At 41.5% G+C, this 20,822-nt stretch overlaps 2 protein-coding genes and 1 long non-coding RNA gene across 3 annotated transcripts; 1 reads left to right on the forward strand and 2 right to left on the reverse strand.

Moving 5' to 3' along the window:
* Positions 1-2,202: 2,202 nt before the first annotated feature.
* gja1b (gap junction protein alpha 1b) lies at positions 2,203-12,455 on the reverse strand. The gene is made up of 2 exons (XM_022217896.2): positions 12,333-12,455; positions 2,203-5,516 (listed from the first exon to the last, which is right to left on the reverse strand). Exon 2 carries the CDS (start codon positions 5,499-5,501, stop codon positions 4,335-4,337), a length of 1,167 nt encoding a protein of 388 aa, XP_022073588.1. The 5' UTR covers positions 5,502-5,516; positions 12,333-12,455; the 3' UTR covers positions 2,203-4,334.
* Positions 6,756-9,575, forward strand: LOC127530368 (uncharacterized). The gene is made up of 4 exons (XR_007936981.1): positions 6,756-7,038; positions 8,894-9,020; positions 9,106-9,190; positions 9,488-9,575. It is a non-coding gene; the product is annotated as an uncharacterized LOC127530368 (long non-coding RNA).
* Positions 12,456-18,564: 6,109 nt separating the features above from the next.
* On the reverse strand, positions 18,565-19,767 carry LOC110968085 (gap junction Cx32.2 protein-like). Its single transcript, XM_022217897.2, has one exon. The coding sequence runs from the start codon at positions 19,620-19,622 to the stop codon at positions 18,807-18,809; it is 816 nt and encodes a 271-aa protein (XP_022073589.1). The 5' UTR covers positions 19,623-19,767; the 3' UTR covers positions 18,565-18,806.
* Positions 19,768-20,822: the final 1,055 nt, after the last annotated feature.

Raw genomic sequence — 20,822 nt, forward strand, 5'->3', positions numbered from 1 at the left:
TACCAATACATACACACGTGGACAAAATTGTTGGTACCCCTCAGTTAAAGAAGGAAAAACCCACAATTCTCACTGAAATCACTTGAAACTCACAAAAGTAACAATAAATAAAAATTTATTGAAAATTAAATAATCAAAAACAGCCATTACTTTTGAATTGTTGATTAACATAATTATTTAAAAAAACAAACTAATGAAACAGGCCTGGACAAAAATGATGGTACCTCTATAAAAGATTGAAAACTATTTGACCAGAGTGACATGATTAACTCAGGTGTGTCATTTAATTGACATCACAGGTGTTTCCAAACTCATAATCAGTCAGTCTGCCTATTTAAAGGGAGACAAGTAGTCACCCTGCTGTTTGGTGAAAAGGTGTGTACCACACTGAACATGGACAACAGAAAGCGAAGGAGAGAATTGTCCCAGGACATCCGAAAAAAAAATGATAGACAAACATCTTAAAGGTAAAGGCTATAAGACCATCTCTAAACAGCTTGAAGTTCCTGTGACAACAGTGGCTCATATTATTCAGAAGTTCAAGACCCACGGGACAGTAGCCAACCTCCCTGGACGTGGCCGCAAGAGGAAAATTGATGACAAATTGAAGAGACGGATCGTTGGAATTGTATCCAAAGAGCCCAGAGCAACCTCCAAAGAAATTAAAGGTGAACTCCAAGGCCAAGGTACATCGGTGTCAGATCACACCATTCGTCGTTGTTTGAGCCAAAGTGGACTTCATGGGAGACGACCAAGGAGGACACCACTGCTGAAAAAAGTCATAAAAAAGCCAGACTGGAATTTGCAAAAATGCATGTTGACAAGCCACAAAGCTTCTGGGAGAATGTCCTTTGGACAGATGAGACCAAACTGGAGCTTTTTGGTAAGGCACATCAACTCTATGTTCATAGACTCAAAACCAAGCATACGAAGAAAAGAACACTGTCCCTACGGTGAAACATGGAGGAGGCTCAGTAATGTTTTGGGGCTGCTTTGCTGCATCTGGCACAGGGTGTCTTGAAAGTGTGCAAGGTACGATGAAATCTGAAGACTATCAAGGCATTCTGGAGAGAAATGTGCTGCCTAGTGTCAGAAAGCTTGGTCTCAGTCGCAGGTCATGGGTCTTCCAACAGGACAACGATCCAAAACACACAGCCAAAAACACCCAAGAATGGCTGAGAGAAAAGCGTTGGACTATTCTAAAGTGGCCTTCTATGAGCCCAGATCTGAATCCCATTGAACATATGTGGAAGGAGCTGAAACATGCCATTTGGAGAAGACACCCATCAAACCTGAGACAACTGGAGCTGTTTGCTCATGAGGAGTGGGCCAAAATACCTGTTGACAGCTGCAGAACGCTCATTGACAAATACAGAAATCGTTTAATTGCAGTGATTGCCTCAAAAGGTTGTGCAACAAAATATTAAGTTATGGGTACCATCATTTTTGTCCAGCCCTATTTCATTAGTTTGTTTTTTTAAATAATTATGTTAATCAACAATTCAAAAGTGATGGCTGATTTTGATTATTTAATTTTCAATAAATTTTTATTTATTGTTACTTTTGTGAGTTTCAAGTGATTTCAGTGAGAATTGTGGGTTTTTCCTTCTTTAACTGAGGGGTACCAACAATTTTGTCCACATGTGTGTGTGTATATATATATATATATATATATATATATACTACTGTTCTAAAGTTCGGGTTTTGTCCATGTTTTCCACTTTTATCCATGTACTAACGTTACTGCACAAGGGTTTTCTGATCATCAATGAGCCTTTAAAACCTGTATATATATATATATATATATGTGTGTATATTGATTGATCGATCAATGATAAACCCAGTGTTTCGACAGATAACCAGTGATGCTTATAGATATTATGCACTCATAAAAACACAAGAATTTAACGTTTTGTTGTGAAAACATCTGTAATTCTGTTTCTCTTTCTAACATTCGATTTACTTTATTAAACATGGATTTCAGTCGTATGTTTATTAAATAAAAAGTTCATGTTTGTGAAATTATAATAAATTTGCATAAATACTAAAGCAGTGGCTGCATGTCAAAAATTTACGTTTTGTTTAAAAAATGTTATGTTTTGCAGTACTTTACATCTTTTAGACAAACTAAAGTGTGCTTTTGTCTACAGACTGAATGAGAGCAGATTTGCTGTCGGTGAAATAAAAGCAGTCAAACAGGGATGAGACAGAAACATATTTATTGGTTAAAATAGCTTTTCACAGATACAGAGAAGGAGCTGTTTCCTGTACAACAGTGGACCGTCTGTTCACTGCTCTCAGATTATGCACTGGAGTGATTCTGTTATAAAATAAATTAGTAACATGTCTAAACCCTTGAGGCTCTTCCTGGTGAATCATTTTACATTTCCATCCGTCACCAACGTCTCAGTGCAATCGCCACTGTAGCTGAAGATCCATGACATCTGTAAGTACCAAATAAACCAAGTTCAACCATTCCAGCACAGAGAGAAGAGTCCAGATTTATCCTAGGGGTTGTTGTGGTGGTGGAGCTACATGGGCATACGTCTCATAAAATGACTAAATATTAGTCCAGATCTAGAAGCAGTCTTCTAAAAACTCACATTTTTACTGTGACAGTTAGCTTGATTTACAGTACTAATCTCTATTCGGAAGCAGCAACGGTTACATCGAGTCTGAAAGACAAAACAAAACCTACAGAACGAAAAAATCACTCACGCAAATATGAAAACCACTCTGCTGCGTTCCTCTCAGGAGATGGAGGAGAACCATGGAATGCTAGAACCTTCTGAAGCCAGACCAGCCTCCTGACACACCCTCACACACATGAAACACAACAGAACACAAATTCAAAGTTTCTCAGGAAAGAACAGCCCATGCTGACTGACAAACTTACACAAGAAACAAAGGAGACCGTCAATAAATACACAGTTAGAGGGGCTGATGATGGAAGATGTTTCTACAATTCTGGATAGTAGTCAATTATTCCTCTTAGTGGTCGAAGCAGGACAATAAATACCAACAAACGTAATACAGCCTTTCTGTAGGTCACCTCAGGGATGGATGGAAATTATTCAGATTAATCACATAAAAACATCAGAGCAGCTCAGGGGTTCCTTCAGGTTCAGACCAGCTTTAGAACAGAAGCTCCAACACCTCCACGAATCTGTCATTCAATCAGCTGTTTAGTTCTAAATGTCTGACTAGACCTAAAAATGTAGATCCGAGTTCTTTAAATGTCTGGTTCAATTCAGAGATCTCCAGTTTACTGTCAGAGCAAAGAACCCAGAAATATTCACTGAATTTAGTAGTTTTTATTCATAAAGAATCAAACTGACGAATCAAAGCAGCTGGAGATGAATTTAATATTTGATAATTAATCATTCAGACCCCACAGTTTAAACCCTGGAACCTGAAGAACACTAGAACTGATCTTTACCCGAAGAACCTTTCAGTGTTTCTGGTTCCATCGGATATCCAGCAGCTTCAAGAAGAACTCACAGTGACCAAAACCAATCAGATCTGTCCTCTATGAGTTTAACCAATTAGCATAGAGAACCACACGTCCATGTTTGAAGGCCGCTCAGAAGAACTGAACCTGGAGGAACTCTGTTCTCCCTGAAAACAGCAAGAAAACTGGTTCTACAGGAACGGTTCTGATGGAAACTCTCAAAGGTTCAGCTTCAGGGGAAACAGGTTAAAGTATAGAACTGGTTCTGATCCATCTGTTCTCCACCAGAGACCTGCTGAGATGTTCTGAACGTCATTCTTTAACACCACAGAGTTGATCTAAAGTGGGCCTTTACTAGATCTGGACCAGATTCATTTAGTCTGGGTTAGTTCAGATTAGTTCAGATTTTCAGGTCTGGAGTCTGATCATGAAGAACCACTCAGTGTTTGTGGGACAGAACAGGGTTGACTCTGTTCTAAAGCTGCCAGAACACCTCAGCTGGAAGATGAACCAACGGGACAGAACCAAACATGGAACCTCAGCAAGTTAAAATCCAATCAGTCAGTCAGGGAACCAATGTGGTTCTAAGGAGCATCTCTATTAAACCTGGTTCTAGTTCTAAGGAGCATCCCTGTTGGACCTGGTTCTGGTTCTACGGAGCATCCCTATTGGACCTGGTTCTAGTTCTAAGGAGGGTCCCTGTTGGAGCTGGTTCTGGGTTAAGGCCTCTAGAGTTACAGATGTTGTACCTTGACAGTGTTACCGAGTCTTTGACCGACTAAGAGTCTCTACTGCAGACTGAGGTTAGTCCCGCCTCTGATGTCATCAAGTGTTTCCTGATTGGCCGCCCCCAGCTGGGCAGAGGTGGAGGAGGAGCCCGGTTCTAGACGTCCAGGTCGTCCGGCCGGGCCCGGCTGCTCATGTGGCTGCTGGCCCGGCTGCAGGGCCGGGCGTCCATCAGCGCCAGCGGCTGCAGCTCGTGTCCCGCTGACGAGGACAGTTTCTTGTGCTCGTGGGTGTCGTCGGGGAAGTCGAAGGCTTGGGCATGAGAGTTGGAAATAGTGCTTCCTCCGCCGTTCTGGCCGAGCCGGTTCTGCTCTGTGGAGTAGTTGGCCCAGTTCTGCTCGTTGGCCTGCTTATTATAGTTTCGGCAGGAGCCGGTCCCTCTCTCCCCGGTAGCCAGCTTGTAGCCTGGAGGCGACATGGGCGACAGCGGGGCGGTGGGCGAGGAGCAGCCGTTGTAGTAGGCATACTTGGTGGTGGACAGCTCTTTGGGGGCGGGGCTTAGCGTGCCGCCGCTCGGGTACAGCGTCAACTGCTGCTTGCCTTTGACCCGGTCCTTGATCCGCTTGAAGAAGACGTAGAAGAGCTCGATGACGTTGAGCAGCAGCGACACCAGAGACACCACCAGCATAAAGATGATGAAGACGGTCTTCTCGGTGGGTCGGGACAGGAAGCAGTCCACCCGGTGAGGACACGGAGCACGTTCACAGGTGTAGACAGCAGACAGACTGAAGCCGTACATGTACCACTGGATCAGCAGGAAGCCCACCTCAAACATGGACTTGAAGAAGATGCTGACGATGTAGGTCCTGAGCAGCGCTCCCTTCATCTTCACCTTGCCGTGCTCCTCGATGCCGTACTTCAGCTTCTTCAGCTCGATTTTCTTCAGCGGGATGTCCACGTCGCCGCCGTCATTCTGCACGGCCTTCAGCTCCTCCTCCTTCCGGTTGAACTTCTGCTCCTTCCGGTTCAGGTAGAAGACGTGAGCCAGGTAGAGCAGCGTGGGCGTCGACACAAAGATGATCTGCAGCACCCAGAAGCGGACGTGGGAGATGGGGAAGGACTTGTCATAGCAGACGTTCTCACAGCCGGGCTGCTGCGTGTTGCATTTGAAGGCCGACTGCTCGTCGCCCCAGGCTGACTCCACCGCCGTCCCCAGAACCAGGATCCTGAAGATGAAGAGCACCGACAGCCACACCTTCCCTCCAGCCGTCGAGTAGGCCTGGACCTTGTCCAGCAGACGACCCAGAGCGCTCCAGTCCCCCATGGTGACGGAGGTTAGCTGTGGACAGAGAGGCAGAGTTCAGCACCTTTAGTTGTCTCAGAAGGTTGGAGAGTTCAGCTGGTTCTGTAAAGAACGGATCAACGGTTTAACCGTTCAGTAGTTTAATTAGAATATGATACCACAAGAGTTTATTAATAACGAGCTAATGCTAATGCTACAAACAACAGAACAGCTGAAGGAAACAGCAGCATTGTACCTGATTCACTACAGAATTTGAAATAAAACATTCTGCAATGCAGCAACAATCTGTTAGAGATGAACTTCCATCATGGAGAACATCAGTCATCTGAGAATATTTTACATTTTAGAGGAACCTTCATCCTCAACACAACGACAGGATTTAACCAGAGAACGTCTTCATGTGTCGTACATAATAATACGGTTTAAAAAAAGAGGAACAGCAGTTTAGTTTTTACAGAATATCCTCAGCATTCTTCACCTCATGTGATCAAACAGCTTCCTGATTGGACGAAACCAAATGTTTTCTGACACACAGCTCCCGCTAATCCAATTACAGCAGACAGAACCCACTTTTATGCAACATGATGTGAAAACAAGGAACCAAGAGTGACACAGAACGTCTTTAACGAGCTGCTTCGGATTAAACTGAGCTCATTAAGTTCCTCTCATCAGCTGGAACTGCTCCGACAGAAACAGGATTAAAACCTCAGATTCATGTTTTCATTAGAGTTCTGTTAGAACACGACCAACTCCTGGAGAACATCATTAGAGTTCTGTTAGAACACGACCAACTCCTGGAGAACATCATTACAGTTCTGTTAGAACACAACAAACTCCTGGAGAACATCATTAGAGTTCTGTTAGAACACGACAAACTCCTGGAGAACGTCATTAGAGTTCTGTTAGAACACGACAAACTCCTGGAGAACGTCATTAGAGTTCTGTTAGAACACGACAAACTCCTGGAGAACGTCATTAGAGTTCTGTTAGAACACGACAAACTCCTGGAGAACGTCATTAGAGTTCTGTTAGAACACGACCAAATCCTGGAGAACATCATTAGAGTTCTGTTAGAACACGACAAACTCCTGGAGAACATCATTAGAGTTCTGTTAGAACACGACAAACTCCTGGAGAACGTCATTAGAGTTCTGTTAGAACACGACCAACTCCTGGAGAACGTCATTAGAGTTCTGTGGAACACGACCAACTCCTGGAGAACGTCATTAGAGTTCTGTTAGAACACGACCAACTCCTGGAGAACGTCATTAGAGTTCTGTTAGAACACGACCAACTCCTGGAGAACGTCATTAGAGTTCCTTTAAGAACACGACCAACTCCTGGAGAACATCATTAGAGTTCTGTTAGAACACGACCAACTCCTGGAGAATGTCATTAGAGTTCTGTTAGAACACGACCAACTCCTGGAGAACGTCATTAGAGTTCTGTGGAACACGACCAACTCCTGGAGAACGTCATTAGAGTTCTGTTAGAACACGACCAACTCCTGGAGAACATCATTAGAGTTCTGTTAGAACACGACCAACTCCTGGAGAACGTCATTAGAGTTCTGTTAGAACACGACAAACTCCTGGAGAACATCATTAGAGTTCTGTTAGAACACGACCAACTCCTGGAGAACGTCATTAGAGTTCCTTTTAGAACACGACCAACTCCTGGAGAACGTCATTAGAGTTCTGTTAGAACACGACAAACTACTGGAGAACATCATTAGAGTTCTGTTAGAAAACGACCAACTCCTGGAGAACGTCATTAGAGTTCCTTTTAGAGCACGACCAACTCCTGGAGAACGTCATTAGAGTTCTGTTAGAACACGACCAACTCCTGGAGAACGTCATTAGAGTTCTGTTAGAACACGACCAACTCCTGGAGAACGTCATTAGAGTTCTGTTAGAACACGACAAACTCCTGGAGAACGTCATTAGAGTTCTGTTAGAACACGACCAACTCCTGGAGAACGTCATTAGAGTTCTGTGGAACACGACCAACTCCTGGAGAACGTCATTAGAGTTCTGTTAGAACACGACAAACTCCTGGAGAACATCATTAGAGTTCTGTTAGAACACGACCAACTCCTGGAGAACATCATTAGAGTTCTGTTAGAACATGACCAACTCCTGGAGAACGTCATTAGAGTTCTGTGGAACACGACCAACTCCTGGAGAACGTCATTAGAGTTCTGTTAGAACACGACAAACTCCTGGAGAACATCATTAGAGTTCTGTTAGAACACGACAAACTCCTGGAGAACATCATTAGAGTTCTGTTAGAACACGACCAACTCCTGGAGAACGTCATTAGAGTTCCTTTTAGAACACGACCAACTCCTGGAGAACATCATTAGAGTTCTGTTAGAACATGACCAACTCCTGGAGAACGTCATTAGAGTTCTGTGGAACACGACCAACTCCTGGAGAACGTCATTAGAGTTCTGTTAGAACACGACAAACTCCTGGAGAACATCATTAGAGTTCTGTTAGAACACGACAAACTCCTGGAGAACATCATTAGAGTTCTGTTAGAACACGACCAACTCCTGGAGAACGTCATTAGAGTTCTGTTAGAACACGACCAACTCCTGGAGAACGTCATTAGAGTTCCTTTTAGAACACGACCAACTCCTGGAGAACGTCATTAGAGTTCCTTTTAGAACACGACCAACTCCTGGAGAACGTCATTAGAGTTCTGTTAGAACACGACAAACTCCTGGAGAACGTCATTAGAGTTCTGTTAGAACACGACCAACTCCTGGAGAACGTCATTAGAGTTCCTTTTAGAACACGACCAACTCCTGGAGAACATCATTAGAGTTCTGTTAGAACACGACCAACTCCTGGAGAACGTCATTAGAGTTCTGTTAGAACACGACCAACTCCTGGAGAACGTCATTAGAGTTCTGTTAGAACACGACCAACTCCTGGAGAACGTCATTAGAGTTCCTTTAAGAACACGACCAACTCCTGGAGAACGTCATTAGAGTTCTGTTAGAACACGACCAACTCCTGGAGAACGTCATTAGAGTTCCTTTTAGAACATGACCAACTCCTGGAGAAGGTCATTAGAGTTCTGTTAGAACACGACCAACTCCTGGAGAACGTCATTAGAGTTCTGTTAGAACACGACCAACTCCTGGAGAACATCATTAGAGTTCTGTTAGAACACGACCAACTCCTGGAGAACGTCATTAGAGTTCTGTTAGAACACGACCAACTCCTGGAGAACGTCATTAGAGTTCTGTTAGAACACGACCAACTCCTGGAGAACGTCATTAGAGTTCCTTTAAGAACACGACCAACTCCTGGAGAACGTCATTAGAGTTCTGTTAGAACACGACCAACTCCTGGAGAACGTCATTAGAGTTCCTTTTAGAACATGACCAACTCCTGGAGAAGGTCATTAGAGTTCTGTTAGAACACGACCAACTCCTGGAGAACGTCATTAGAGTTCTGTTAGAACACGACCAACTCCTGGAGAACGTCATTAGAGTTCCTTTAAGAACACGACCAACTCCTGGAGAACGTCATTAGAGTTCTGTTAGAACACGACCAACTCCTGGAGAACGTCATTAGAGTTCCTTTTAGAACATGACCAACTCCTGGAGAAGGTCATTAGAGTTCCTTTTAGAACACGACCAACTCCTGGAGAACATCATTAGAGTTCTGTTAGAACACGACCAACTCCTGGAGAACGTCATTAGAGTTCCTTTTAGAACACGACCAACTCCTGGAGAACATCATTAGAGTTCTGTTAGAACACGACCAACTCCTGGAGAACGTCATTAGAGTTCTGTTAGAACACGACCAACTCCTGGAGAACGTCATTAGAGTTCTGTTAGAACACGACCAACTCCTGGAGAACGTCATTAGAGTTCCTTTAAGAACACGACCAACTCCTGGAGAACGTCATTAGAGTTCTGTTAGAACACGACCAACTCCTGGAGAACGTCATTAGAGTTCCTTTTAGAACATGACCAACTCCTGGAGAAGGTCATTAGAGTTCTGTTAGAACACGACCAACTCCTGGAGAACGTCATTAGAGTTCTGTTAGAACACGACCAACTCCTGGAGAACGTCATTAGAGTTCTGTTAGAACACGACCAACTCCTGGAGAACGTCATTAGAGTTCCTTTAAGAACACGACCAACTCCTGGAGAACATCATTAGAGTTCTGTTAGAACACGACCAACTCCTGGAGAACGTCTTTAGAGTTCTGTTAGAACACGACCAACTCCTGGAGAACATCATTAGAGTTCTGTTAGAACACAACAAACTCCTGGAGAACATCATTAGAGTTCTGTTAGAACACGACAAACTCCTGGAGAACATCATTAGAGTTCTGTTAGAACACGACAAACTCCTGGAGAACATCATTAGAGTTCTGTTAGAACACGACAAACTCCTGGAGAACATCATTAGAGTTCTGTTAGAACACGACAAACTCCTGGAGAACATCATCAACACACCGTCCATCTACTAAACCCGTCAGAACAAAGTGGGTTTTTAAAATCAGTGTTTTCAGGTAAAGGATCTGATTCCTGACAGCTGGATGAGAACTTTTAGACGTTCCAGAGATGTTCCAAAGAGGAACCTGGAAGAACACATTTTTCAGACTAACAGCTCTGATGAAGGTTAAACAGAGTTTCTATGTCCAACAGCTTCTGTTAGTCTTTCAGTCCTCCACAGAAAACACATCAGACAGACATTGGAGAACCTTTAGAGAACCTCAGATTTATCTGCTCAGCTTTGTTCTACTCCAGGTAAACAGTTCCTGGTCGGGTGTTTGGTTCTAAAATTTCAGAAAATGGTGAAAATGTGGACCAGAGTTCCATCAGAAGTCCTGTTTAGTCTCAAAATATGAAGTTTAGTGACTCCAGTCCAGCAGATCCTCCTAAACATTGGTAGAGATGCACCAGGAGAACCTGGTTCTTCACTTTAACATAATGTTAATGGCAAACAGAGGTTCTGGTTCTCCTGTTTCTACGATCACAGAAAAACGACGTTCTTTGTCCAGTAAAAGACTGAAACTGATGAACAGATGATTCATTAACAGCTCATCCAGGAATCCTGACTAGAAACTTCAGAACCTGCTGGTTCTGTTCCAGAAGGCCTTTAGAACAGGTTCTGAAGACTAGAGCTCCATGTGTTCCTTAATGTTCCTACAATTCATTAAGTCAGAATGGTTCTCTAACCCCAGCGTGACCTCAGGACAGGAAGAGGTTTGAGGTTCTGATCCACAAAAAACACCAGCAAAGCTCTGCAGAACCCGTTCTACCAGACCGCAGGAACCAGATCCACAGAACAACAACAGAACCAGGACTAAAATCAAGTTCTTCTGTCGGTATCAGATCAAATTAAGTTGTTCTGGTACCAAACGGAACATTAAGCTGTTCTGGTACCAAATGGAACATTAAGCTGTTCTGGTACCAGATGGAACATTAAGCTGTTCTGGTACCAAACGGAACATTAAGCTGTTCTGTACCAGACGGAGAACCTCCCGCCACTTTCTACATGACTGAATCTGGTGAAATGATGAAGACAAAGCAGAACAATAGATGAAGCTCCGACCTGCTGAGAACAACTTAGACAGTCTGGAAAGTACTGTAACTTAGTACTCTAAGTTAGTACTGTAACTTAGTACTCTAAGTTAGTACTGTAACTTAGTACTCTAAGTTAGAACTGTAACTTAGTACTCTAAGTTAGTACTGTAACTTAGCAATCTAAGTTAGAACTGTAACTTAGTACTCTAAGTTAGAACTGTAACTTAGTACTCTAAGTTAGAACTGTAACTTAGTACTCTAAGTTAGAACTGTAACTTAGCAATCTAAGTTAGAACTGTAACTTAGTACTCTAAGTTAGAACTGTAACTTAGTACTCTAAGTTAGAACTGTAACTTAGCAATCTAAGTTAGAACTGTAACTTAGCAATCTAAGTTAGAACTGTAACTTAGTACTCTAAGTTAGAACTGTAACTTAGTACTCTAAGTTAGTACTGTAACTTAGTACTCTAAGTTAGTACTCTAAGTTAGAACTGTAACTTAGTACTCTAATTCAGTACTCTAACTCTGTAACTAACTGTATGGTACTAACTCAGTCCAGTACTGTCATCTAGTACTGCAACTGTGTACAGGACTGTAAACTGTAAAAAAAACATCCAGAAACTCCATAAAGTACTGTAACTGAGTAAAGTAACTAGTTAAAGTACTGTAATTCTGTAAAAAAAAAATCAAAAAGTACTATAACTTTGTAAAGTAACTCCATAAAGTACTGCAACTGAGTAAAGTAACTAGTTAAAGTACTGTAATTCTGTAAAAAAAAAAAAATCAAAAAGTACTGTAACCTTGTAAAGTAGCTCCATAAAGTACTGCAACTATGTACTGGAACTGAGTAATGTAACTCTATAAAATACAAAAAAGGTCAAAAAAGTACAGAAACTATGTAAAGGAACTCCATAAAGCACAGTAACTATGTAAAAAAAAGTTATAGAAGTACTGTAACTGAGCACAGTAACTGAGGAAAGGTTTTTTTTTTCTGTTCAACGTTCCTTTCCTCCGTGTTTTAAAACAGAACCAGAACTTTAAACTGATCTGTAGAACTTTACAGAAACAGAACAAAAACTAAAGTTCGGTGAAATAAACCGTCCTAACCCTCTGGAGGTGAGTTTAGATCAGAATAAACAACCCGAGGAAGTTTTAGAAAGTTTCCAACAGATTCTCCTGTTCTGTTCTTCGGGGTTCTGTCTAGAATAAGCACAGGAACAGGAACGAACTGCTGTGAAGTTCTGACAGGAGTTCGGCTGGACAGAACAAAGAACCAGAACCAGAACGAGAACTCACCTGGATCCAGCAGGGAAAGAGTCCGCCTGAGAAGACCGCCTCCGGGTTCTATCCAGCAGGAGAACCGAGGGAGAACCGGAGCAGAATGACCCGGAGACCGGCCCGGCCCGCTTATAAGACGACCCACCGAGGCGCTGCGTCACATGACCGTGACGTCATTCATGCACTTTAAAGTTCTGCTACTTTTTCAGAGGAAAATACTTCACTTCATACTGCATCATGTGCACCACGTCACAGATTTAGGTAATTTACAGATTCAGATTACTATTACTCATGTTTTAGCTACTAATCACTGTGAATATGAAGTACAGGATGCAGTACTGCAGTATATGAAGTACAGGATGCAGTACTGCAGTATATGAAGTACATGATGTAGTACTGCAGTATATGAAGTACAGGATGCAGTACTGCAGTATATGAAGTACAGGATGTAGTACTGCAGTATATGAAGTACAGGATGCAGTACTGCAGTATATGAAGTACAGGATGCAGTACTGCAGTATATGAAGTACATGATGTAGTACTGCAGTATATGAAGTACATGATGTAGTACTGCAGTATATGAAGTACAGGATGCAGTACTGCAGTATATGAAGTACATGATGCAGTACTGCAGTATATGAAGTACATGATGCAGTACTGCAGTATATGAAGTACAGGATGCAGTACTGCAGTATATGAAGTACATGATGTAGTACTGCAGTATATGAAGTACATGATGTAGTACTGCAGTATATGAAGTACAGGATGCAATACTGCAGTATATGAAGTACAGGATGTAGTACTGCAGTATATGAAGTACATGATGTAGTACTGCAGTATATGAAGTACAGGATGCAATACTGCAGTATATGAAGTACATGATGTAGTACTGCAGTATATGAAGTACAGGATGCAATACTGCAGTATATGAAGTACATGATGTAGTACTGCAGTATATGAAGTACATGATACAGTACTGCAGTATATGAAGTACATGATACAGTACTGCACTAGTATATGAAGTACATGATACAGTACTGCAGTATATGAAGTACAGGATGCAGTACTGCAGTATATGAAGTACATGATACAGTACTGCACTAGTATATGAAGTACATGATACAGTACTGCAGTATATGAAGTACATGATGTAGTACTGCAGTATATGAAGTACATGATACAGTACTGCACTAGTATATGAAGTACATGATACAGTACTGCAGTATATGAAGTACAGGATGTAGTACTGCAGTATATGAAGTACATGATGTAGTACTGCAGTATATGAAGTACATGATACAGTACTGCACTAGTATATGAAGTACATGATACAGTACTGCAGTATATGAAGTACAGGATGCAGTACTGCAGTATATGAAGTACATGATGCAGTACTGCAGTATATGAAGTACATGATACAGTACTGCACTAGTATATGAAGTACATGATGCAGTATTGCAGTATATGAAGTACATGATGCAGTACTGCAGTATATGAAGTACATGATACAGTACTGCAGTATATGAAGTACATGATGTAGTACTGCAGTATATGAAGTACATGATACAGTACTGCAGTATATGAAGTACATGATGTAGTACTGCAGTATATGAAGTACAGGATGCAGTACTGCAGTATATGAAGTACAGGATGTAGTACTGCAGTATATGAAGTACAGGATGCAGTACTGCAGTATATGAAGTACAGGATGTAGTACTGCACTAGTATATGAAGTACATGATGTAGTACTGCAGTATATGAAGTACAGGATGCAGTACTGCAGTATATGAAGTACAGGATGCAGTACTGCAGTATATGAAGTACATGATACAGTACTGCAGTATATGAAGTACATGATGCAGTACTGCAGTATATGAAGTACAGGATGTAGTACTGCAGTATATGAAGTACAGGATGCAGTACTGCAGTATATGAAGTACATGATACAGTACTGCAGTATATGAAGTACAGGATTTAGTACTGCAGTATATGAAGTACATGATGTAGTACTGCACTAGTATATGAAGTACATGATGCAGTACTGCAGTATATGAAGTACATGATGCAGTACTGCAGTATATGAAGTACATGATGCAGTACTGCAGTATATGAAGTACAGGATGCAGTACTGCAGTATATGAAGTACATGATGTAGTACTGCAGTATATGAAGTACATGATGTAGTACTGCAGTATATGAAGTACATGATGTAGTACTGCAGTATATGAAGTACAGGATGCAGTACTGCAGTATATGAAGTACATGATGTAGTACTGCAGTATATGAAGTACATGATGCAGTACTGCAGTATATGAAGTACAGGATGCAGTACTGCAGTATATGAAGTACAGGATGCAGTACTGCAGTATATGAAGTACATGATGCAGTACTGCAGTATATGAAGTACATGATGTAGTACTTCAGTATATGAAGTACAGGATGCAGTACTGCAGTATATGAAGTACATGATGTAGTACTGCAGTATATGAAGTACATGATGTAGTACTGCAGTATATGAAGTACAGGATGCAGTACTGCAGTATATGAAGTACATGATGTAGTACTGCAGTATATGAAGTACATGATGCAGTACTGCAGTATATGAAGTACATGATGTAGTACTGCAGTATATGAAGTACATGATGTAGTACTGCAGTATATGAAGTACAGGATGCAGTACTGCAGTATATGAAGTACATGATGTAGTACTGCAGTATATGAAGTACATGATGCAGTACTGCAGTATATGAAGTACATGATGTAGTACTGCACTAGTATATGAAGTACATGATGCAGTACTGCAGTATATGAAGTACATGATGCAGTACTGCAGTATATGAAGTACATGATGCAGTACTGCAGTATATGAAGTACAGGATGCAGTACTGCAGTATATGAAGTACATGATGTAGTACTGCAGTATATGAAGTACAGGATGTAGTACTGCACTAGTATATGAAGTACATGATGCAGTACTGCAGTATATGAAGTACATGATGTAGTACTGCACTAGTATATGAAGTACATGATGCAGTACTGCAGTATATGAAGTACATGATGCAGTACTGCAGTATATGAAGTACATGATGCAGTACTGCAGTATATGAAGTACAGGATGCAGTACTGCAGTATATGAAGTACATGATGTAGTACTGCAGTATATGAAGTACATGATGTAGTACTGCAGTATATGAAGTACAGGATGCAGTACTGCAGTATATGAAGTACATGATGTAGTACTGCAGTATATGAAGTACAGGATGCAGTACTGCAGTATATGAAGTACATGATGTAGTACTGCAGTATATGAAGTACAGGATGTAGTACTGCAGTATATGAAGTACAGGATGCAGTACTGCAGTATATGAAGTACATGATGCAGTACTGCAGTATATGAAGTACAGGATGCAGTACTGCAGTATATGAAGTACAGGATGTAGTACTGCAGTATATGAAGTACAGGATGCAGTACTGCAGTATATGAAGTACATGATACAGTACTGCAGTATATGAAGTACAGGATTTAGTACTGCAGTATATGAAGTACATGATGTAGTACTGCACTAGTATATGAAGTACATGATGCAGTACTGCAGTATATGAAGTACATGATGTAGTACTGCAGTATATGAAGTACATGATGTAGTACTGCAGTATATGAAGTACAGGATGCAGTACTGCAGTATATGAAGTACAGGATGCAGTACTGCAGTATATGAAGTACATGATGTAGTACTGCAGTATATGAAGTACATGATGTAGTACTGCAGTATATGAAGTACATGATGTAGTACTGTAGTATATGAAGTACATGATGTAGTACTGCAGTATATGAAGTACATGATGTAGTACTGCAGTATATGAAGTACATGATGTAGTACTGCAGTATATGAAGTACATGATGTAGTACTGCAGTATATGAAGTACATGATGTAGTACTGCAGTATATGAAGTACATGATGTAGTACTGCAGTATATGAAGTACATGATGTAGTACTGTAGTATATGAAGTACATGATGCAGTACTGCAGTATATGAAGTACATGATGTAGTACTGCAGTATATGAAGTACATGATGTAGTACTGCAGTATATGAAGTACATGATGTAGTACTGCACTAGTATATGAAGTACATGATGTAGTACTGCAGTATATGAAGTACATGATGTAGTACTGCAGTATATGAAGTACATGATGTAGTACTGCACTAGTATATGAAGTACATGATACAGTACTGCAGTATATGAAGTACATGATGTAGTACTGCACTAGTATATGAAGTACATGATGTAGTACTGCAGTATATGAAGTACAGGATGCAGTACTGCAGTATATGAAGTACAGGATGCAGTACTGCAGTATATGAAGTACAGGATGTAGTACTGCAGTATATGAAGTACAGGATGCAGTACTGCAGTATATGAAGTACATGATGTAGTACTGCAGTATATGAAGTACATGATGTAGTACTGCACTAGTATATGAAGTACATGATGTAGTACTGCAGTATATGAAGTACAGGATGCAGTACTGCAGTATATGAAGTACAGGATGCAGTACTGCAGTATATGAAGTACAGGATGTAGTACTGCAGTATATGAAGTACAGGATGCAGTACTGCAGTATATGAAGTACATGATGTAGTACTGCAGTATATGAAGTACAGGATGCAGTATATGAAGTACACCTCTCACCTTATGGTCCACAAAACATCTGCTGTTTGGCTCGACAGACGTCCAATCAGCTGCTCTGCTGGGTAAAGAACTGGTCCACTGGTTCAATCTACTGGTCTACTGGTGTACTGATTCACTGGTCCACTGGTCTATAAAGTATATATATATATATATAATCCATCCTCTATACACCACTTTATCCTCACTAGGGTCATGGGGGGTGCTGGAGTCTATCCCAGCTGACTCTGGTGAAGGCAGGGGACACCCTGGACAGGTCACCAGTCTGTCACAGGGCTACATATACAGACACACAATCACACTCACATTCACACCTACGGACAATTTAGAGTAACCAGTTAACCTCAGCATGTTTTTGGACTGTGGGAGGAAGCCGGAGTGTATATGTATGTATGTATGTATACAAGAAATAGAAACAATTATTAAAAAAGCGTAAAAGTGTAGAAGTGTAGTCTTTGATAGTTCCTGATGAGAACAGAATAAAACTTTATTGATGTTAACAAACAGAAGCCTCAGTGATTCTAAAAGCTGCTACAGTTCTTCAGTGACGGCTTTAAAACCTCCTTTATCTCAGGAAGTACTTCATAGTTCACAGAAACCTGTACAAATGTTATATTTTATACTATAAAGGTTTTAATCATTTCAGAATTAGAGGTTTGGACAGAAACTGTTGAAAAAATGAGATGATCTGAGATCAATGATTGTGTTCTGATTCATCCACTAAGGAAGGATTTAATGTTCTAGAAGAGGAGAACCTCCAGTATTCATCCTGATTATAGAAACTGTGCAGGGTAAACTCCATTAATAGATTTAAAAATGTAATTCCAGACTAAACCTCCTCCACTGCTGGACACATAGCTCCCCCTGCTGGTGGATAAGAGGCATCACAGGTGTGGGAACATGTATGTTCTGTGACATGTATGTTCTGCCTGCTAGCAGAACATGATTAGAAACAGGAAGTTCCTAAATGATAGAGTTTAAAGCCTCCAGGTGAGCCGATCTGATCTCACCTGGTTCCACCTGTAACACCGACCAATCAGCACACAGAGAATGTTCTGAAGACAGAAAAACCACAGTGTGGACCGAAAACTAATGTTTTATTACAACTCCAGAGGTTTGACATTAAAACGTGTATTTATGTTTAATCAGATTAGAGATCAGTTACATAACATTAAGGTTTTTTTATTTTATAGTTCAGGCTTTATGATATGTTCAGTGAATTATTAAATTTTTTATCAGATTATAGATCATTTAAACAACATTGAGGTTTATTATTTTATTTCATTTCAGGTTTAATTCATGTTCAGTGAATTTTTACATTTTTAGATGATCTGAGTGTCATTAGTTTAAACTTTCAGGTGATTTCAGTCAGCAGAACTAAAACTGCTTCAGGTGAATCAACGTTCTAAATGAAGAACGAACAAAGTTAAACACATGACCAGAACCCTGTTTACGTTCCTTATATGTTCTGTTTGTGTTCTATCTGAAACTGAGCAGTGATTGACACATTAAACAACAGGCGGAGCAGAGTTGATCGTTTGCAGCTCAGTCACACAACCTGTTAGATCAGAACATCTTTATTATCTGAGGAACATCAGCAGCTCAGTTCAGAACCTTCAGCACAGTCCAGACAGTAGAACACAGAACCTAGAAACCTAGAACAGAGCATCACATTCATTCATCAGGTGTGTTTTTACATGGAAAACATATGGATGCAGACACGTGGAACACGTGGAACACGTGGAACAGGTGTGTTTTTTGTCTCAGTCAGGTGTACCAGGTGTTTTTCCCCTCAGGTGAGTCAGGTGAACTTTTCTTTGCTGATGGAGTCGCTGTGTTGGTGTTCTTCTCTGCCTCCAGGTCCTCCTCCGGCCGGCTGGAAGCCTCCATAGCTGCTGGTCCAGTTCTGGTTGGAAGGAGGCTGGTGTGGAGCGAGACGATGCTGCTGAGCGAACATCTTCTTCTTCTGGGCGTTCCTCCTCCGGCTGCACAGCAGGTAAAGAATCTCGATGATGTTGAGGAGCACCGAGATCCCCGAAACCACCAGCATGAAGATGATGAAGATGGTCTTCTCTGTGGGCCTGGAGACATGACACTGAGCTCCAGAGAAGTAAGCACAGGGTGGAGTCAGGGGGCAGTGGAAGACGGACACCATAAAGACCGACCCGAAGATGTAGAACTGGCCCACGCTGAAGCCCACCTCCAGCAGGATCTTGAAGACGAGCTGGGTCATGTATGTGCAGAACAGGATGCCTTTGATCCTCACCTTCCCCCTGTCGTCGGTGTAGCGGCTCATCTTCAGCCTCTTCTCTCTGTGGACCACGTGCACGGCGTGGCCCAGGTAGACCAGGGTGGGCGTGGACACGAAGGTGATCTGCAGCACCCAGTAGTGGACATAGGAGATGGGGAACTTCCAGTTGTAGCACGCATGCTCGCATCCCGGCTCGTGACTGTCGCAGGAGAACTCGGACGCTTCGTCTCCCCACACGTTGTCTGCAGCCGCTCCGAGGACGAAGATCCTGAAGAGGAACAGGACGCTCATCCAGATCTTCCCCACCACCGTGGAGTGGGACTGGACCTTATCCAGAAGAGCCGACAGGTAGGACCAGTCGCCCATGTCTGGAGACAGAGCTGAGCTTCTGCTGTCTGGGGTTTATCACACACTGGAGGGAAGGGTACAAATAAATCAGAAATATTCCCCAAAAATCAAAGAAAGATCTACTGAAAAATGATTTAAACTATAAACAAACAAACTGATCAAAAATCTGCAAAAATGTTTAAAATGTAAAAAATATACAAGTAACTTAAAGCATTAAATATTGGAAAAGTTATCTCAAAAAATGTCACCAAAAACTATTTAAAACATCAAATATCAAAAATAAAAAAAATCCAAAATATATTAAAGAGTCATTTAGAAACGATGACTGAAACGTTCTGATGGAACCGAGAACCTCCGGTTTAAGCACAGCTCTAGTCTGCATGTGGTCAAACATCTGTCAGATCAACGCTGAGGAACATTAAAGAACTTATTGATCTATCCATAATCCCCTCTGAGATGAAGGAGAACGCAGTAGAACCTGGAAATACTGCAGTAAAAGTACCTCTGAGTGCTACTGGAGTAAATGTGGAACCGAAAACTGAGAGATGAATGAATGAATTCCTGTTCCTGTCATTAAATCAAACTTCATTCACGTCTTATAACCAAACATCAGAACTTTATCTGAGTTCCTTCATCAGCAGAACGTTCTACTCTATCCTGATCCTGACCTGCAGCTTCTATAATCAGACCGACATCAGACAAAGACACAGAGGAGAAAGTACTCGCCTGTCAGAGATCCTGAGTCCGACAGAAGATCCAGACGTCAGCGAGTCTTAAATAGCGTCCAGGGTTTGGTCTGACTCACTTCATGAAAGCTGCTGATCTCAGTTTCTCCTTTCAAACTCGTGATGTTTCCATGATTTCATCAGTTTCTGTAAAAGGCGTCTGATTTAGGCCACATTTCACTCCCTGTCAGTCACACCCTGTTCATCAGAAACATTATTAATCCATCAGTTATCACACGTTGCTCACTTTTAAAGAACAACAAACATCTGCACTTCTGCTGAAACATACCAGACTGTTGCCACGGAGATATGTGTTCCTGTCTGGTTCTGATTGAGTCTGATAAAGATCTGAGCCAGCGTTGATCATTACCTGCTGAGACTCCTGTAGAACCAACTAGAACCTCTTTATCCAGAGGAGAAACCAACAGAGGAACCCTCCTGGATCTCCTCCCTGTGGTGATCTTCAAACCATTTGTTTCCTCTGATTCTGGAT

This window comes from Acanthochromis polyacanthus, chromosome 16, assembly GCF_021347895.1.
Source record: "Acanthochromis polyacanthus isolate Apoly-LR-REF ecotype Palm Island chromosome 16, KAUST_Apoly_ChrSc, whole genome shotgun sequence".
Lineage (NCBI taxonomy): Eukaryota > Metazoa > Chordata > Actinopteri > Pomacentridae > Acanthochromis > Acanthochromis polyacanthus.

Excerpts from the sequence above, each read along its gene's own strand:
- gja1b (XM_022217896.2), bottom strand. The coding sequence starts at position 5,501 with ATGGGGGACTGGAGCGCTCTGGGTCGTCTGCTGGACAAGGTCCAGGCC.
- LOC110968085 (XM_022217897.2), bottom strand. The coding sequence starts at position 19,622 with ATGGGCGACTGGTCCTACCTGTCGGCTCTTCTGGATAAGGTCCAGTCC.